Source organism: Netta rufina (assembly GCF_964035555.1).
Source record: "Netta rufina genome assembly, chromosome: 16".
Lineage (NCBI taxonomy): Eukaryota > Metazoa > Chordata > Aves > Anseriformes > Anatidae > Netta > Netta rufina.
The window spans coordinates 11987465-12004617 of NC_140140.1; the positions used below are offsets into that span (position 1 = coordinate 11987465).

A 17153-nucleotide genomic window follows, 5' to 3' on the forward strand; every position below is an offset into this window, starting at 1 on the left:
AACACCTTCCTAAGAAGCAGAATATTTGTTGACACAATCTGTTCTGCAGCTGCCAGTTATTGAGAGATAATAGATCAATTGCTATCAATGGAATGGTAAGCAGGTGACTAGAGGATAGTAAATAAAATGACCAAAATCAGGGTTCAAAACAAATGCAGTTTAGTGGGCCTTCATGAAATGGGTAGCAAACATGCAGAACTCCTTGCCAAAGCGTATTGTGGCTGCTAGAAATTTGCAAGGGTTTAGGGGAGAGACCAGGCAAGAATTTGGGACAGATATACACCAAGATGTTCTCACCCAGCATGAGAAGACTGAAATAGCTGAGGAGCATTAGGAAGAAATATCAGATATGCCTGCCCATGGTATCTGCTTGGTCTGCCTCTGGCAGGACACAGGCCTGGCAGGACTTTGTTCCATCTCGGCAGAGCTATTCTTAGCATAATTACCCCAGTGAAAAAACAGGTCTTTCCACTCACTATTACACTAGAAATATAAGGAAAATATTTTTTTTCTTTCTTCAAAGAAAGACATGTTTGAAAGTTTCTGCTGTACTTGCACAATCTGGGATGGGAGTAGAGGGAGATTTCTAAACTCATTTGAATGTCTACAGATGAAGCAAGGTTGCTACTTGGCTTGTAAAAATTACTGCTCTAATTCAATACACATCCAGGTAATTTGGGATATTTTGAAAAGTCTATGTCTGTAGAATCCTTGATACAGTAAAAACTCAGTTAAGTCTGCCAGTACTTCTCAACCTCCATCATGATAACTGTATCAGAGGCCCATAATGGGTTGGGAACCCCCCAGATACTGCTGTGATACAGAATTGCTTCTGTCATTGACAACTTTCTCCAGACCTCTGAAGTGCTGGTATATAGGAGACTGACTGGAGACTATTACCTCCAACTCGTAGTAACTGACACGTTTCCACAACCATTGGCGTGCTAACACTGCTGTTGTAAAGTGTCAACAAAAATAAATTGTACTTTGATATTCATTACTTTAGATGCATTAATAAAGGCTCAATGGCAAAATTAACCTTTAAAATAATGATGTAATTCCTATGGCTCCCTGGTAGGGCTGCCAATAATTTCCTGTATACAGTTATGTTTCATAGCATATTCTCTCAACTCCATCAGATATTTATTCAACCAAAGAAAGCACAAACCACTGAGGATAAAACCACTACTGAGTGCTTGCGGTATCATCCATTAGCATCATGAGTTTCTTGACAGCACAAAGGACTGCAGACTGCCAATAATAATTAAATAGAGTTCCCCATAGTCTTAAGCAGAAGTCCTCGTTGTTCTGAAGAGGAAAATGCAGGTGAAAAATAATAGTAATAATAAACGGACCCAAGCCTGGACCAAGTAACTGTCTTCTACAGAATTGGAAATATTTTCATTTACAGTATTAATATGACATTTGTGTTGAGCAAAATACACAAGTTGAGACATTCTTACATTGTCAGCTGGTCTGCTATTCAACAAGTCCAGCTGGAGGCCTACATGAAGATTTAACATGTACATACTGTACCATTCAGATGCACACATATGACATCTTTACAAATAGAGAAAAAAAAATATTTTTGACAAGTTCTGTTCAAAATGCATTAATAGTCAGAATTTTTGCAACAGTCACAAAACCAAGGGAAGAGAAGACAAAATGTTAAAATAATTCACGTCTTCTGAATGATTTTTGATAAAGTAAACCTACCGATATCTTTCCTGACTGATCTGATTAGACTTGCCATTCTCTAAAATAAATTCTGAAATATTTCCACTTTATTTTTTATAGGGAATAAAAATAAACAAAACAAAACACACAACACCATCCCTCCCCCCAGTCTGTTAGCTCACAAACCAAGGATATAATTACCTACATATAAATCCTACGGGTCATAAAATCCTTAGCTGTAGATATATGGACATCTTCCTCCAATATGCATGCCTACAAATGACTACTGAGATTTATAAGCCATTCATGTACATAATTATTTGCATACTTGGCCAATAATAGTGTTCAAGGTCTCTGTATTTCAAATTGGGTTAAATTAAAGCATATTTTTAGACTGCACATTAATAATAAAAAACCTAGTTCTGCAACTGGACCTTAGCATTTGAAGGACATAGCCTTGCAGAAGTAGTTTGTAGGAGAGAGGCCTGAAAATATCTATATGTTCTCTGACGATATTAAATTGATCTTGGGAATTCTTTTCCAGTGCACTTTTTAATAACCAGACCTAGGACACATTTGTATAACAACGAGAGGTGTGCAGTAGGGATGACCTCTAACTGAAAACAATGTGACTCTTAACTTGAAAAGCTTTGGGAACAAGCTCTAAATCCCATCCCATATTCCAGTTTACCCATGTCTCTGCTTTTAGTACCATTCCTTGTACTGCTTTTTGTGTAAACTGGCACCCTTTCCCAGTTACCTAACATTGCTGTACACTTGCACAGAGGTCACTCAGGTGGTATACAACCCAAATGTTACACGTTTGTGAGACAAGCATCTGACAATATGTGGATTTTCCTTGTTGCTCTGGCTTCACAATGGATGATGCCAACAGCTTTGAAATGCTGGAAGCAGTTGGGGCTCTTGGCCTTGCAGAATAAATTTCAGAGCCACATCCAATGTCCTTCAAACACAGAGGCAGCACTCCCTTAAATCCGCTCCTCACTACAGTATTTTAGAGTGTTTCCTCAATGCATTGGTGAGTGCTAAGCCTGCTTTGTTAGAATGCTACTTTCAATGTAATTACATGGTAAGAGGACTTTGCCAACAAAATCCCCATAAATTATTTTTGCACAACAGACCCTGCAGAGCTAGTAATTTGCAACCCTGCCAATTGTGCTGATGCAACTCTTCACATGACCTTACAGAAAATCTGATCACTGACATAAGCCATGTTAGAAGTAGTACTAAAGGGACGGGACTGGTTTTTAACTTGGTCTTTTCATTGATCCAGTTGATATCACAGTCTCACAATTATACCAGCACAACTGAGAGAGACAGCAAACTACCCTGCACAGATCAAGAAGGACAAAGCAGAACTTCTGAAACTAAATTGTTGTTGAAATCCCCATATCATGTTAACTGTTGTCCCAGACTGTATTAAACAGATGTTCTCTCCTTAGTTAAGATGCTTAGTCTGAAGGTGTTCACCTGACTACAGCCTACTGCTGTCCAGAAGCCAAGCTGGCAAAGTGCATTTTACAGCAGAACTGCACTACAAAGATTTCCATATTTTATTTTTATTTTTATTTTTATTTAATATTTTCCTTATGTCAATGCCATAGTCTCCATCTTTGAAGTCATAGAACAGAACATCTAACTAATTCTGTTTGGGGCTAACTTTTCAGGTTAAAACTTCACCATTAAAAACAATCCTAGAAAAACAACCACTACTTCTGTCCACCAAACAAATTGTCTTCAAATTGCTAAGAAGCCTGCCCTTCCAAAATTTGCAGCAAGATGGCACCTGTGCCATTAGGAAGCAACATACTAAACTGTAATACTGTAGGTGAGCAGAATGTTTTAAGATTGCCTGCTGTCACGGCAACATTCACAGCTGTCAAAAAAATGGTACTGAAAAAGTAAAAAAGATTTTGCTCAGTTTTTGCTGAAGAATGATTTCTCAACATGACTTACTACATCTGCAAAAGAGCAGAAGCACAATGTCCGTAGCAATAATCTTACTGCACATGCATATTTTGCCTAAATGAGGATGGAAAACTCTAAGTACTCACTTTATCTTTTACAAAGCAGCAACTTCACTGTATATTAGTAGAAATGTTATTCAGTCTGTATTTTCCTTCAAAGTAATCAAAAATTTAAAATTCCAGAAAATTATTTGAAAATATTTGCTATCTTCTTTCCCTTCTCAACTTTTCCTTCAGGAATTAGTGAGCAGTAAATTGAACGGATGGAGTCATCCTAAAGTATACTCTAACCCAGACATATATAAAACCAAGAAGCACACAGGAGTACTCAGACAAGTACAAAAGATTAAGTACCACAGAGACTGAACAACTGCGTTCCTCCGGAGGGAAGCAAAAAAGTCAAGTTTAATTCTCTTAAATGAGTCCCACGTCCTGCAGCTCCACTGCCCCTTCTGCTCCACTGGGTAACAGCCGAGTAGGAGAATTGGAACCCAAAACTATGGCTTCTGAAGAGCCACATAATACACAATTATCATCTCAAAAGAGATACTGCGCAGCTAATTTAGACCTTGTTTATTAAGAGTTCTGATCAAGTCAATCGTTCATTCTCTCAGCTCCTGACCTGCAGGGAGGGCAAAATGAAGGCAGTGGGAAGGTTCCCTCCCAGGGGATGAGGCCATTCTTGTCATCCCAGACTGTGGGTGTGATAAGAAACATGTCCATGGGTTTTCCCATATTGATGAGTACAGCCTACCATCCAAGTGACGCTGGCCATAGCTCTCAGACCCCCCATGTCTGCAGTTTTTCATATTTTTGGATATCTGAGAAGGGCCATGGAATACTTAGAGGATGCAAATGAGAATGATGAGGAACTTCCAGCTGCATTCCTTGAGAAAACTGTGCCTATAAAATAGACGCATAAAACAGAATATTCATTCCCCAAAGGTAATGAAGAAAGGAAGAAGATTTGGACCTGCCATGGGAGTTGTGCATACTCCCCTTTTACTCAGCTGTTTTGAAGTCTGAAGGGGAGAAAAATGGAAAGAGAGACTCATCCCCTCGAAGCCTGAACTGGCAGAAGCTATGCTTCCACACGCATCTCCCCTGGCATCACTGGCCTCGACAGCACTGCAGGGGTCCTCCCCACTTTCCCCACACAGCTGCCTGCTCCTTGCTCCTTACACACAGCTACTAGGCACAGCAATCACGTCCCTAAAACTCCCCCTGGGCCTTTGTGTGGCACAGATAGGAGTTCCCTCACCACAGATGTGACGCTGCTGTTACTATTATAAGCCGCACAGTTTGGAATCAGGGTTACAGAGTAGATGTTCAGCCTCCCTTTGCCATTGCACAGAGGCTTAGAAGGACTGTGTGAGAAGAGCTGTTTGTCAAGAAGGCAGGCAGCAGAGCTCAGTGTCTTGCCTCACATTTCTTGCCCACCTCTTCTTCACTTATAAAATGACAGACAGAGCACTAGAGCTGTGGAAGAAAGCAAACATGAAAATCAGAAAATCAGATGGGTGATTCCCAGAATAGCTCCTGAGTATCCGAGATGTTAAATATGAACATGCACGTGAAACCACCAATAAACAAGTCCCTCAGGCTTATTCATTTTTTATTTGCCTTCTATAGTAGCAACTACATCATCATGCTTTGGAGAAGACATCTTTCAAGTCTTTGTGCTGACAAAGTTGTGACTGCAGAATGATACTTCTATGTTTACTCAGTGATGTGCATTTATCTTCTTGACAAATAAAGGCTCAAAATAGGCCCTATGCCCTCTTTACCACGAATGCATTTGAGGAAGAAAAATACACAAACATGAAGTAAATAGAGACAAGAGCCTTTTAAGCACTGGAATGCTCCTCTTTGTTGTTAGTATAAGCATACTGAACCACAGCAGGCTGGCAAAAAATCTCAAAAAAATAGGTTAAGACTCATAAGCAACAGAACAAATGCTTTCTTGTGCTGCATCTAAGAAAACTTCTCTGAGCAAGGCTATTTGTCCCTTGGTCATCAAAACAATTTTAACATGAAAGATGATGCTGTTGATCCAAATGTATTCTGAACTGATTTTTTCTAAATAACAGCACAGAAAGATGAGAGCTATCTACAGTCTTCAGATTGCCAACAATGAGGCTGTTTAATATTCTGCTGAATCAAGAGAAACAGTACTGACATGACTCACCTATTTTTTCCTTCTCTTCAGAGAATTATTTCTTTCTAACACAACTTAGGATTTCTCTCTACATAGCTAGATCATGAAACAGAAGTTCAGCTGTCTAAGAAACAGAAGACTCTAACCATGCCAACCACTTGTATCATTCCTTTTCTATAAATTATCAAGGGAAGGTACATCAAGTGCATATGCATTAGTTTGCTTGGAGAATATGCATCAAGCAAAATATGTTTTCCCCTTTGTGTTCCTTACGTGAATATGTCATTTTAAGAAGCTTTTTTTTTTTTTTCCAGCTGAATGGACTCCAATTGCAAAAATATCTGCCACTAAGCTTGAAAACTTTCATAACTCTTCATCGTAAATATCAAAGGCTACAGATCCTCTGAGAGGGAAATAAAGATATCAGATCATTGTACTTTCTTGGAAAATGTTGCAAACTTGTTTACCACAAGACTGCTACAGTCAGCAAATAAAAGGAAAATCATGTTACTACTAAGAGTTGTTCCAATCCTGCAAATATTTGTTTTTGAGACATTTATGGAATATCACACAGCAAAAGGGAACTTAAGGGCAAATTTTTCAAGTGTTAATACCCACAGCTAGAACCAGGCTTAGTTTCATTTTAATTTCAGAGGGATTTATAAATCAGTGTACATACAATACATTGGTTGGTGCTTGCCTCTATCAACTTTTATTTACTTCTGTGAAACTGCTCTGTTCCTTTTGGCATTGGTCCTTTGATGTGAAGAAAACACTTTACCTCACATTTATTTTTCCTGTCAAAGGATTTGGTTTGCCCCCAGAAAGAACGTCGTACCCACTTTAACGTCAGGAAATGAAAAGTACACATAGATGCATTACCATCATCATCGTCGTAATTATTATACATGAAACGTGAAACAAAAAGAAATGCAATCATGCATAATTTTTACACAACAGACTTTATTTAGCAATGTAGGCTTAAACAATTTAACACAACTCATTTTTTTCTTGTACCCTCTCTCCCAAATGTGATGATGGCTCATTTGGAAACAAGGTGGCCTAGGGGCAGCTCTGTCAGCTGGCACGCACAACGCCTAGGATTTATTCCCAAACTGAGCCTCTTGATGCTTGGCTTGGCAGGAATGAGAGACAATGAAATGTTTTAACTAAGTTGAATCAGCAAGGCGGATCCTAGCCTTGTTTGGCTGATTTCTACCTGACAATATTTTATGATCCATGGGGACCCTATCAAGTGCCCTCTACAGAGGCAAGTGATATGCGCGTTGGTTAAAATAAAACAAACATCTTGTTTGTCTTGTGTTTCTAGAGGTTACTAACATCATATTGGAGATATTCTTTCTTGGGTTTAAACTATTTTAATACATTTGTCTTGTTCTTGTGCCTAAATCTGACATGGAACTCCACATTTTATACCAGAAATCAATATGATTCTTCACTGCAGAAGGAAGGGGCATCAATTAGTACAGACAGAACTTCATAGAATTCACTAGAAATAATCAACATTTTCTAGCATGACCCAAAAGCTACCTAAAGAAAAGAAATAAAACTTATGACTTTTTAGGACTAGACAGAAGACTTGGCTTATTATTTTACCATATGGGGTAGATTTCTGTCTTGAGAACTGGACTCAGTACCTATGTCAGACGGCTCTCTGTATCCACAGAAAAGTCTATTTTAGAGTTCATGACTGCCTTTCAAAGTTGAGTCATGGCAACTCAAAAGCTTGGCTCTAGGAGAAAAAGAGTACAAAATAACATTGTAATATCTTTAAACCATCCCTTAAACAAAATGTTCTGGTTTTAATTGTTTATTTGATTCCTTGGGAATGTTTTATAGTGTGATAAAAATGGCTCATTTAGCTGTCCTTTTGGAATTATGATGAGCCGTTTAACTCAAAAGGCTTGGAAGAAATTACAATAATTGACATTGAAGATGTGTCAAGATAGTAACATTACGCTCTCAGAAAGCTATCAAATACCCTCACTGCCTTAATTTACTCCATCACATTAGGGTGCGGCTTTGATTACATTACCCTACACGCTACTTTTTCCTTTGGATCTGCCTTAAGCAAAGCCAGAGGGGACAGTACTCATTGAACGAGGACTTCATTGATATTTTGCTATAAATGTTTTATTCAACTTTTGTTATCGTGGGGTACCCGAGTGCCGCTATGCCAACAGCTTGCCCCAGCCCCGAGCAGACCACCAGGACAGCTGTACTGGGGCCACACCAACCTCGGGGAACACCCAGTCCCACAACAACTGCCTATAGCAAGGCATGCACTCGGTCAACTGAAACCCCTCCAAGACAAAAGGACAAGGGGACTTCGTATTATAGACATGCCAGATTTAATTATTAAACCAACACCAAACTGCTCCATTTGCCCCGAGCTTTCAGAAATGACTGAAATGAGCGCCCAGGGACCCTCCTCCCGAGCGGAGGTGCCGTTCAGCCCCCGGCCGTGGCAACTTCCAGAGGCGGAGGGGTGAAAACTCCCCTCACGGTGCTCCCCTCAGGCAGCCCGCGGCTGAGGCGGGGCGGCCCGCGCGGCCCCTCCCCACGTCACGTGCCCCGCGGCGGAGCGGGGCGGGGCCGCGCGGCGGCGGCGCGCACCTGCGGCTCCCTCCGCCTTTGTGCGGTGCAGGTGCGGCGCTCCCCCCCCCCCCCCCCACCCCTCCCAACTCCAACGCCCCCCGCCCCGCCGTGACGTCAGCGTGCCGCTCGCGGGGCACGATGGGAGAATCCCGATGCGCGGCGCCTTGAGGCGGCCCCGGCAGCGGCGCTCGGCGGGGGGGGGCAGCCCGGGAGGTGCCGGCGGGGGGCCGGGCCGGCGGCTGGCTGCCCGGCTCATCCCCAGCCCGGCCGGCGGCATGGCCCAGCCGCCCCCCTGAGGCGGCCGGAGCCGCCCCCCGAGCTGCCGCTTGCCGGCGGAGGCGCCCCGCCGCAGCCCGCTCGACGGCGCCGGGGAGGATGCTGCCGCGGCTGGCGCTGCCCGGCTGACGCCCCCCGCCCCGTGCCCCCGTTCCCGTTGTTCTCTCCCCCCCTCTCCCCTCCACCCCCTTCATCCCCCGGCCGCCGCCGGCTCCATGAGCGCCTCGGCCCGCCCCTGAGCTCCCCCCCCGCCCGATGGCCGCGTCGGAAGAAGGCACCGGCTGCTTCCCCCCGCGGGGCAGGTCGCACAGCGACCCCAGCGTCCTCACCGAGCCCGCCGCTGCCGCCGCCGCCGCCGGGGAGCCCGCAGGTAACGGCCCCGAGCCCCCCGCCCCGCTCCGGGCACCGGCAGCCCCCGGGGAGCGGCGGGGCGAGGCGGCCGGCGGGCAGCGGGGCGCTGCGGGGCAGGGCGGGGGGGAGCGGGGTCACCATGGAGATGGGGGAAGCCGAGGCGGCCCGAGGGGCTTTCTGCCCCCCGAAGGTGATTTTCGCCTGGCGGGGAGCGGTGTAATCGGCTTAGGGAGCGTGGTCGCGGAGGGGGGTGCTGGGGGCACGCAGCTCAATCGGCGGTGCTGAGGTGTTTTTTTTTGAGGTGTGGTGATGAGGTGTTTTTTTTTTTTTTTTTTTTTTTTTTTTTCTTAATGATGTTTTCAGCTTAACTTCGCTTTGAGGAATAATTGTAAATGTCTGTTGGTGGTGACTCAGTCGTTTCACGTTGTCAGAATCTAAGCAGCGATGTCCCCTTTAGAGAGAGGGGGGGGGGAACAACAAATAACAGCATCACTTTAATGTGATGTGATTGCAAGGAGAGGCCCAACAACAAGCTGGAAGCAAAGGCAAAAAGCACTGGGCCATATGAATAGATCTTCATGCTAGAGCTGGAAGGTTTTGCTGGGAGAAAAGGAGTAATCAACATAGCAGAACACAATGAACAGGGTGTTGATCATCTCTGCCTGTTACAATGAATTCTAAAGCTAGGAATGGCTTTGGTGTTTGGGTCAGGTACCATCAGGCTGAAAGAGACAGTCCCTGGATGCAGTCTTGGACTGAACTTTAGTTCTGGCCCTTGTCAGGTTACTGAGTAAATAAAATATTCCAGGTTTTTTGATAAACTGGCTACACTGCTTCCTTTTGAGCCAATGAGAATATTAATATTTAACTATTTTAAGTTTTCTCATTTATTTGTCTTCTCAAGTAATTCTGAGCACCTTGCTCTGGAGTGAAACACAAATTAAATTAAGGAAAACAATAGATGATTTATCTCTGATGCCCAACTGTTCCGATACCCTAAGTAAAGGGAACAAAGGACTCTTCTAACGTGAACTGCTCGACTCACTCCCAAAGGGGCAATCTTGCCTGAAAGGAATGTATGTTTCTGCCGTTTGATTTCTGAAAGGAGAAGTGGCTAATGAAAAGAAGATATATGCAATCTCACTTTTAATCCTCTGTGTTATTTTCTGCTAATCAATTATTTTGACCTTTGTAAAATATACAACAAAGAAAGTACACAACATGTCCGACACGTAGACAAAGATATAAACATTCTACTTTTTGTAAGGAGAAGGAGCTACCAATACTAAGCAGCATTTTTCCCCCCAATACAGATTTCATCAGATAAGACAGTGTCCCATTGCATGGCAGAAGCTATACTAATATGCAAGAAAAGATGTCTTTTATGGTATCATTGTATACATACAATACGTGGAGAGAAACAAAAGGTGATAAATGACTATGGGTTTTGTCCAGGTAGGTATAAATAGTTGGTAGTAGAGTTAGTGTGTTTGGTAAGCTTTTCAGGTTTTCCATATACTAATTTAAATTTGCTTATCAATTAGTATTGAGCACCTGTATGTTTTAAACTAATAAAATGAACACAAATTACTTATTTAAATAATATTTTACCCATATTGTAAGTAATCACTCTGAGTAATTTAATGCAATCAGCTACTCAAAAATCTGAAACGTAATTTATAATACTGTAAGCATTCTATATGCTAAACTACCATTGTACTTTATTTCATGATGTTATTCTGGAAAACAACTTTGTCATTGTCATTAGATTATCAACATAATCATCTATAGACTCTCAAGTCAAAAGAAAGTCTTAGGAACACTAAATGGTAAGAAGTTTGTGTTTATATCCCAATCCTGCTCACAGACAAGTCTTGTAGAGAAGTAAGTTTGAACGTGCAGGATTCCTTGTTTGTTTAATAATGAACATAATGCATAATGAAATGCATAAGCAGGCATTTTCATATATGGTTAAATCATAAAGACAAATAAGCTAATAGCAAAACAATAGTCACTGAAGAGTCACTACAAAAACAATTCAACTTTTGTATGGCATTGGAATAATGCTGTATTCTCACCAGAGATTTAGTCTTGTTTTGCAACATTGTCTTGAATGCATGACGAGGTCAAGAATTATTCTGCACCAATTCATTTGGCTAAGTCTACCCTATGAAAGGATATCAAGGTTGGAAATGTGGTGGTAGATGAAGTCAACCTATCTCCTAAAGATTTTCCTGGTGTTCACGTTTATTTGTTTTATATCTTTTTTATTTATATATTTTATATATATTCTTGACCAGAAGAATTATAACTTTTGTTTCTTTTTTAGCCAAGCCTTATCCAGGAGAATGATGCTAAACTGCTAATGTAGAGGTGGAAGCATATAGCTCTTTGTGATTTTCATGTATTAATCTAAGAAAATTCTCTGATGCAATGCTTCATTTTCCTTTCTCTCTCAAAACACCGGCTTAACAGTTGTACTGACTATACAAAGCATGGTTACAAGACTTGCTGGCTGTCTTGCAAGTTCAAAAGCCTTTATCACTGGACAATATAATGTCTTTTTAGGTGATACTGAGCAATATCAACATCAGACTCAAGGAACTTAGGATGAGCAGACTGCAGATGGCAAGTGTCAGTTCACCTTCCTATTGTCATCTGGTTAGCTTTCATTTGCAATTATTTGATGAACTGTTGCTTGAGGTCAAATCTCAAAGGGAACTTCCCATGTGAGAAAAGCTTTTTTTTTTTTTTTTTTTTTTTTAAGGACTCGCTCTTCTTCCACAATGAAATAACTAAGTAACTGTCTGGTTCAAATAGCCTTAGATCTTTTCTATGAAAGGAAAGAAGGTAGAAAAAAAAATGTGAGAAGTTCTGGACATTCACAATCCTGACCGATGTCAGCAGCAGCTGCAATTACTCCAAGGCTTAAACAATCAAGACTTCATGATAAAGTTTATTATTTACTGTGATTTTCTTTACAAAGCAATCACTGTAGAAATGAAAAGCTATTCTATAACCTTGGTTTACTAGAAGAGATGTAATCTTTACAGACCACAGTGAATTTCATAACATGTAAAAAAAAAAAAAAAACAAAAAGCACATTACTAACATCTTATTAAATGTTCCTGTAGTAAGTAAAATAAACAAGGTGTTCTGTAAGCTAGACTAGAGGCACTTAATAGCTACTTATTCTAAAACAGAAATACAAATTTGCTGATTTAGATTCTTCATATGCAACTTTAATTAAACAGCAGCTCCTCACAGTGACCAATTAAGACACCACAGCCATGGTTGAGAAGAAAATATGGACTAAGTTATCTGTGGCAGGCTCCACTGACAAATAGGTAATTTCCTCCAGCATTTAAATGGTACATATAGTTCCTATTCTTAGCATAGGGAATACTGGAAACAGTGTGAGAAAGGCAGGAAAGAATCAGTGTTCCTTTGTTTTAATTGAATTAGTAATTCTCTCCTTTAAGATAATAAAATAATGCACTTCAGCCTGTGATTTAAGCAAATTATCTTATGGCTGGTGAGCAATATTTTATGAGCAAGCCCAGCAAACGCTGGTTTTCATATTTCATTCTTTACCAAAGCACACTGTCCTGATTCAGATACGTCCTGAATTTGAGAAACCCACATCAAAATATTTGTGTCTCTCTTAATTAGAGACTGGCTTAAGACTGGACTGTTTTTAAGAAAGTTAATTTAGTTTTTTCATATTATGTCATGACTTAATGCCAGATTCACAAAGAAGAATCACAATTACCACCTTAATCTGTAAATCCTCATAGGAGGGATCTCCAAAATCAGAAGCACCTTTCCCTGCTGCCATTAAGACAACTGTCCAAAATCCCATCATTTTCACTGAGCTCTGGAGAAGGACAGAAAATGTTATTGTATCAGATTCTAGGTGTAAAGATGGAGCTTGCTTGATTGTAAATCTGAGGTTAGCTCTGAGCTGAAAAACTATTCCAAAAATACCACATACTTCCATAACTTCAAGGGGAAATTTGGAAGCAGTAATGAAAGCTTAAAACTGATAAAACATTAGCTAAGTTCCAATTAAAAAAAAAGTGGTGGAAATTGAGTCAAATGGCAGAGGACAGCAATCACTTAAGAAAACCTCACACAACGAGGGGTATTAATTCCAGTGATCAGAGTTCTGTTTCTTTTCCCTTTCTTTCCCTTCTTCCATCTCTCCAGGGAGGGATCCAGAGAGAAAGGAGTGTCTAAAGAGGACAGGGATATGAAATTTAAATCAGATTTGAACATTACCATCTATTTGAGAAACAGTTGGAGGAAACCAAAATATTGCTCTCATTATATCCTTCCAGCAGTCAAAGGGCATAAAAAAGATGGACAGTCTCATTTGATTCACAGTCATAAAAGAGGGAGTTCCACAGAATGAAGAAGAGCACACTGTGTCAAAGCTACCTGTACTTGAGGAGAGACAACCGAGACAATGTGAAAATATTGCCCTATCCCCTTCATTTTTGGAAAAATCCATCTTAATTTGTAGAAGCATACATTGCATTTTGTTCTCCATGCAGCTACTTTTCCTCCCTGACACCATGCGCTTAAAGAATGACTTCTCAGAAGCAGCAATACTGAGATCTTCACTGGACATTGCCAATGGTCTGCCATGGCCTCTGTCTCCTCCAGTGCAGGAGCTGTACCAAGGCACGGAGCTGCTCTGGTGCCAGCAGCAGTGTTAGATCTCAGTAACAGCTGTATTCACATGAGTTCTAGAATGCTGCTTGGAGAAGAGTGATGGAGGCTTCTCAGCCACTGCACTATGCTGTGGGGTGCTTCAAGATAGCTGTTCCAGATATGTACCATATATGTACAACTACCTTGTTGCCAGACACTAATTCCCTTTTTATTTCTTTTGATATGTGTAACCAGCAGCCCTGAATTAACTAAAGGAGAGAAAACTGCATAGAACTTAAAAATCTTTTATCGCTGTTCTTAGTTATCATAATCATAATCATAATCATAATAGTTCTGTAGCAGGAATGTTCTTGTATTTTTTTTATTTTTTTTTAGGATGTTAAGAGGCTTGACATGTTATGTTTCTGTCATGTTGTCTCTGCCTGGGCTGAAGACATCATCACCTGTGACCCAGCAGACCCTCACAGGCAGTATAAGGCCATCAGGCATCTAAGTAATGCTTGGGGCAAGTCTCCAGGCAAAAAAACATCAAGGATAGGAATATTCCGTACTAGGGCTTTTTGTTGTTATTTATTATTATTTTTAAAGCTGTAAGTTAGCCTGGATAGATTGTCGCTCCCTTCATATGCCTACCATTGATTCCTCACAACTTTTTAGTGTTGTTTTATGCCAATAAAGATTTTAATTAACACTAATTGCTGACGCACTTATTTCTTCAACAAGTTTGCTCAGTTTGAGTCTTGTGCATGGCATTAGGGGACTTGTTAGCAACTGGAATGCATAGGAAAAGCATAGCTTCTCCTCCTGCACCAGGACGCTAAGCAGGTAAACTGCACGATGTTGGAAGCTACTGCCAGGGAAGGTATGAGAACCCCAACACATATTAAAATCAAGTATAGTAGGTCTGGGCTGCAGATGCTTGTAAGGAGCAAAGTAAAGACAAAGAGAAATGGGTGCAACTGGAGTGTAGACACAAACTGGTGCCAGCTTTTTAAATCTGCTCCAGTGATTTTTTATTTTTTTTTTCTACAAAACTTCATTCCAGGCCCATAATTCAGGAAAACAAAGAAACAAACAAAATCCAACTTGTAATCATGTGCGTAAAATGTGCTTAAGACTCAAGGCAATTAATAGCAGAGTGAGTGTCAGGACAGAAAAAGATGCTGCTCATGCCCTGCCTGTCAGTTGGCTGGTGCTGTCATCCTTTTGCAGTCATTCAGGTCACTGCACCGTAAATCAGGGACTTGCGGTCTTATCTGTGATACGCTTAGTTGTTGCATAAATTTTCAAATTTGATACTAACACTTGAGCCAGGCCACCTATTATTAAATGTATTTTTTTCTACCAGAAATATTTTGGTTTCCATTTCATTTCCTTGTATCACCCAGTCTATTCTGTTAATAAAGTTTGTTTGCCTTGCATCATATTTCTTCTGAAAAAAGAAATGTGCCAGGTCTCTTACATCCTTTCCCAACAGTACTAATTTATGACCAAAATTAAATAAGCTTGGAAGTAGCTTTGCTCCAGTTTATGACTTTACCATATTTTTCATATATATGAACCTTTGTGATATTTTAAGTTCTCTCACTCAAAGTCAGAATGTTTCTGATCTAATTCGACAAACGGGCTCCCAACTGAAACTTACTGCTCCACATATATTTAGTTCCTTGCGTGATACCGTAGGGACTATAATGAGGAACACTCAGCAGAGACTAGAAACGTGCAGATATTAATTTACATTCCATCTTAATATCCCATTTCCATTGAAAACCAAATTTCATTCCTGTAAGACTCCTTAAAACATTTATTTGTCAAATGTACAGTTTTTTTATGATATAGCACCAGAAAAATCATCACAGTATTTCCAAGTAGCACAATGCTAGTTACCCTCTAACAAAGGAGCCATTGTGCTTCTGAGAAGCTTGTTTTCTTTCTTATCAATTCCCCAGTCCCTTGCTCATCTACCCTAACCCCAAGTCCCTGTCACGCACAGGACTCCCTCCTTCGCTCTGTCCTGCAGCTGAGCATCTCCTAGCCCAGAGGTGCTCCTCCTGGTTACAGAGCCCCAGTGTGCTGCTGCTCTGTTACTCCAGGTGCCTGTTTGCTCTCCTGTTCTCAGTGCTACTAGCAAATCCTTGGGGCACACAAACACAAAGGATTGGGTCTAAACTCGAGAGTCAGAAGTAGCTTAGGTAGTCTGTCATGTATCAGTGAAAAGCTTTTCACTGATATCTGGTCTAGCAGTTTCTCATATCCTTTGTTTCCCTTGTTGAATCAGAATTTGTTAGTTCTAGAATGTTTTAAATGTTCTGTTTTTAGTTCCTGGGAATCTGCTCTCATCCACCAGAAGGAGCCTTGTTATGTGCACGCAAGTTCCTTCATCACAGTTGTGTTTGGTGGCAGCAGCTATACTCCAACATTAAAAGCAGCAGGGATGACATTGCACACTGCAAAAAATGCAGGATTTTTTTTTCTTTTTAATTTTAATATTGATACCAAATAATGCATTTGCATCTCATTAAAGAATTTTTAGGTCCTAAGTACACAACCATCAAAGCAAGCTGTATGAGCAAAAAAGACCTTTTTCAGAGTTGCAATCTCTCTCAAACGTTACTGGTCTCTTCTATACTCAATACAAAGGGCATTTCTGTTTCCCTCCTTAACTCTTCAGATGTTTTTATGTGTCATAAAAGAACTATCACAGATTACAAAAAAAGATTCAGATTCTCCAAACACAGATTTCTGGTCTCAGTAATACCTATGGGCCATAACTGAAATAATGCACCATTGTGCCAGCTGCTGTGCAGCATATAAAGAGAAACTGTTTGGGCTTTAAGTAGTTTTTTCTAATTTGAAAAAGACATAAAACAGTGGAATAAAACAAGTGTTTCTCATATTTTTACACATGGTGAATTGAGATGTAATAAATTTGCCTTCCCTGAGTTTCTGCAGGAAGCCAGTGGCACCACTGGAGGTTGACTCTGGATTTTGTAAGGCCCAATTCTCATTGTAAAGTTAGAGAACGTAGATTTTTTTGTTTTTAATTTATTTATTTAATGTAGCTACAATTTCTTGTTCTGTAGCTTCCAATGTCTCTTATTACAAATAATAGAGGAAATAGTAGAAACAATAGGCAAGTACATCTTGGAAGTTGGTTGAATTAAGGAGAAAAATTCTGAAACAATGTACTTTGATGCCTAATGTTACACTGGCCACAGGTAAGTCTGGTCTTCTACTTAGAGATTTAGCACAAGAATTTCTATTTGTTAAAAGCCTTCACAAATAGAGTCTTTGTGCTGGATGTTGTTTCACCTAGTAGGAGAACAAAGAGAAACTATGGGCTTTTTGATGAAAGATGGAAAGGGATTTTTAATTATGTTTTAGTACATGTCCTTACCCCTTGCAAC

At 40.6% G+C, this 17153-nt stretch overlaps 1 protein-coding gene across 1 annotated transcript in view; it reads left to right on the plus strand.

The window, feature by feature from the left end:
• Positions 1-8973: 8973 nt before the first annotated feature.
• The window catches only part of PHACTR3 (phosphatase and actin regulator 3), a gene marked incomplete at both ends in the record, with an annotated part of 104279 nt that continues 96099 nt past the window's right edge, over positions 8974-17153 (plus strand). The window contains one exon of the mRNA XM_084296375.1: positions 8974-9088. Coding sequence (XP_084152501.1) covers positions 8974-9088 — 115 coding nt within the window. The remainder of the gene's footprint in view (positions 9089-17153) is intronic.